At 37.0% G+C, this 3,797-nt stretch overlaps 1 protein-coding gene across 1 annotated transcript; it reads left to right on the plus strand.

The window, feature by feature from the left end:
- Nucleotides 1-656: 656 nt before the first annotated feature.
- On the plus strand, nt 657-3,409 carry LOC112774709 (protein FAR-RED IMPAIRED RESPONSE 1-like). The gene is made up of 6 exons (XM_025818472.1): nt 657-1,000; nt 1,083-1,433; nt 1,627-2,590; nt 2,688-2,765; nt 2,848-3,000; nt 3,344-3,409. Exons 1-6 carry the CDS (start codon nt 657-659, stop codon nt 3,407-3,409), a joined length of 1,956 nt encoding a protein of 651 aa, XP_025674257.1.
- Nucleotides 3,410-3,797: the final 388 nt, after the last annotated feature.

Below are 3,797 nucleotides of genomic sequence, written 5' to 3' on the forward strand. Positions count from 1 at the left end.
TTGCCATTTTTTATTTTGGAATTTGTTATAATGTAACAATCTATTCTTCTTATATTTATGGCTGACTTTTTTACATGCATTCTAGTTATAGTTTTTATTTTAATACATATATTCCTGTGAACACATCCAAATATCCGAGTAATGACACTATATATATATATATATATATATATATATATATATATATATATATATATATATATACACGTATTATTTTATCATTCTTGTGCCACAATCCTTGTTAGTATGTATTGTTTTTTTAGGTCCTAATTCATCCCACCATTTCTGATGAGGAGATTCCAAAAGTGGGGATGCTATTTGGAACCCTCAAAGAAGCACGTCAATTTTACTACAACTATGCCAATAAAGTGGGATTTGAGCCTCATATAAGAAACACTAACTTCGACAAGAATGGAAGGACACCCATTAACCAATCCATACAGTGCAATAGAGATGGAAACCGAACAAAGAAGAATCTGGTAACCCAAAGGTCAAACACAGTCTCATCTGTACACTGTAAAGCTCACATCTATGTGAAACTTGACACAGTGCTTGGAAAATGAAGACTGTCGAAGGTAGAATTGGCTCACACGCATCGGTGTGATCCCACTTTGTCATGGATGTTCAAGAAAAACAGAGAACTCTCCATGCACGTTATGGATGTCATTGAGCGCAACGACCAGGCTGGTATACGACCTTCGAAGACTTTTCAGGCGCTTGCTGATGAAGCTGGTGGTCGTTCTAATATGAAATTTCTTGAGAAGGATGTTAGAAATTATATATCTGGTAAACCCCGAATCAATGGAGATAATACTGATGCGCAAGAGATGCTGGACTATTTTACCAGGATGAAAGAGCAGAACCCGAATTTCTTTTACGACATTTGTGTCTATAGTGATAATAGTCTCAAGCATGCATTTTGGGCGGATGCTCGATCAAGAGCTGCTTACGAGTATTTTGGTGACGTGGTGTCATTTGACACCATATACAAGCTCAACAAGTAACTTCTTTTTCTTGTTTTTTTTTTAAGGATTCATTAATTTACAAACTCACTGATTGCCCCACGTGTTGATTTTTTATAGGTATGAGATGCCAGTTGCAGCATTTGTGGGTGTCAATCACCATGGAAGGTCATGTCTTTTCGGGTGTGCTTTATTGGGCAACGAAGAGACTGAATCCTTTGAATGGCTCATGCAAACATTTATAAAATGTATGGGAAAGACACCAGATGGAATCTTAACCGACCAATGCGGGGCCATGGCAACAGCTATTCGAAATGTCATGACAAACACCAGGCATAGATTGTGCATTTGGCACATCACGAGGAAGATACCCCATAAACTTGGAAAGTTGAGCCGTTATGAGGAAATTAAAGCCACGATGCGTGGAATTATTTGGGAGTCTCATTCGCGAGAATCATTTGAAAGTTCTTGGTATGACTTCATTGAATAGTACACCCTTTATGACAACAACTAGCTTAATGGTATGATTACACATCCAAAAAACTTGTTTGGTCTGTTTATTTGTCATTTTAAGTATTGATTAGATTTTGTAAAAGAAATGAACTTATGCTAAATATCCTTTCATGCATGTGTAGTGACACAACATAGGTGAATATGTTAACAGCAAATATGTCTTTCAAAGTGCAGATATATATCATATTCGTAATATATGGGTCCCTGTTTTTCTAGAGCAAGAATTTTGGGCTGGCATGAGGAGTACACAACGGAGTGAGAGCATGCATGCTTTCTTTGATAAGTACCTAACGTGTAGGAGCAGTTTAATTCAATTTGTACACCAGTATGACAATTGTCTTGCAGACAAGGAACAGCAGGAGTTGGAATGCGATGCAGCAGATAATAGGGGCCTGATCCCATGTGTATCGAACTCTCCTATTGAGAAGCAGTTCCAATATGAGTACACGAACTGCATATTTCGCGATGTTCAAGCCGAATTTGTCAAAACGTGCGACTGCAACCTGTCTCCAAGGGTAGTGAAGGACAACCAATACTTCTATGAAGTGACTCAACAGAAGATAGTTAAGGGGATGTCTATTTGCAGTGAGTATGAGGTTGTGTTTTGTCCTATCTCGCACCAGGTTAGGTGCAACTGCTTCAGGTTTGAGTCATATGGTATTCTCTGTTGCCACATCCTATCGGTTTTATCCCATTGTAGGGTTGACAAGGTGAACTCGTCGTATATACTTTCTCGGTGGAGCAAGAATGTTTATCGTAAGCACACTCATATCAGAAGTAGTCACGACTCACGGCGCTCTGATGAAAGCATGAATATATTTAGGGGACTGTGTGTTGACTTCTACAATGTGGCCCAGGACTTTGTGCATGACAAGGAGGAGGCTGATATATTGCGTTCCACTTTTGCAAGTGCTAAAGTGGCACTTAGCGAACATCGGGCAAAACATGCAGAAAGCATGCGCACAAGTGAGTATCCTGATGGATTAAATGCTTTGCGGAGCCCTCCTCATGTGGTACCTAGGGGGCATCCAAGCTTCAAGAGACTGGAGGCGGATGTGGACCGGAAAATTAAGAATGGTACTAAGAGACGTCGAGCTAGTAGTAAACATACAAAGGTTAGTTATGACGGCCAGGGCTTGGACAATTATCTTGCTCTGGTTATATTTTTCATGTGTGGAGCCTGTTGAATTTAAGATATTTTCATATGTACAGAAAGTTGCAGCTGTTGAAGGAGACAAACATTTAAACAAGGCCACCGAGAGACGCATTACTGCTAGCAAACACCCTAAGGTTTATTTTACTGTTTATTGCTAGAGAGTATGCTATGAGTTTTGTATGTTGTAATTTTAATATCGTTCATGTATCTATGTAGGATTTTGCTCCTCTTGAAGAAAATTGTTTCACCGACAACACCGTTTCTTGTATCCCTGAACATTTTCCTAATGCAACAAATACACAAATGGATTCCTTAAGCACGGTGGGATTTACAACATTGTTGAATTCGTTCCAGAACCCTTGTATTCATGTAAGATTATTGCATCATAGAACTTTTTTATTTATATATTAAGTTGTATTCATCCATTCTTTATTGACATTAGTTTATTGTATTTGTTTGTAGGCACATTCTTATAGTAATATTGACTAAAGGATAACAAATGCAATAGCAGATCTAGCATCTACATATTCCAAATCCCAATTTCATATTAGGGTGCATCCGGTGTTTTTTTTTTGACAATTTTATTTCTATTTATGAATTTTCGATGTGTTCTATATCTTTTGTGTAGAACAAAAATATCATTTTTGATGTGTCATAAAAGGGTAGGTATGTTTCTCATTTTTTGAAGTGGCAATTTGTTTACTTAATATAGAGGACCGTACTTGTGCTATATTACTTAGCAGTTGCAAAGGCAGTGTTCATTGGATCAAATGAATGAATTTTAGATGTGTTCAGATGGAATATGATTTTGGATGTGTTCCAAGTCAGTCTAGTTCATGATTAGAAAAAATTTTACTCACCATAACCAAGTGTAACGTACGTCCAGCGAATGGACAATTATAAAAAAGATGAACATAGCAAAATAACTAAGGTTAATTGAGTCTCCGAACAACATCAAAAATGACATCCAAGATTAAAGAGCAAAATATATCCATTTTAATAACTAATTACATCTTAACGGAACTGCAAAAACACTTGACAAGTCCTTTAGAGGACAACAGGAATCAAGGTTTTTGCTTATATTTAATTTCTAAGGTTATTATGTTAGTAAAAAGAAATAAAATAGGTAAATTGAATCGTACCAGTATCACATTGAATCCAGTTTA

This window comes from Arachis hypogaea, chromosome 3 (genome assembly GCF_003086295.3).
Source record: "Arachis hypogaea cultivar Tifrunner chromosome 3, arahy.Tifrunner.gnm2.J5K5, whole genome shotgun sequence".
Lineage (NCBI taxonomy): Eukaryota > Viridiplantae > Streptophyta > Magnoliopsida > Fabales > Fabaceae > Arachis > Arachis hypogaea.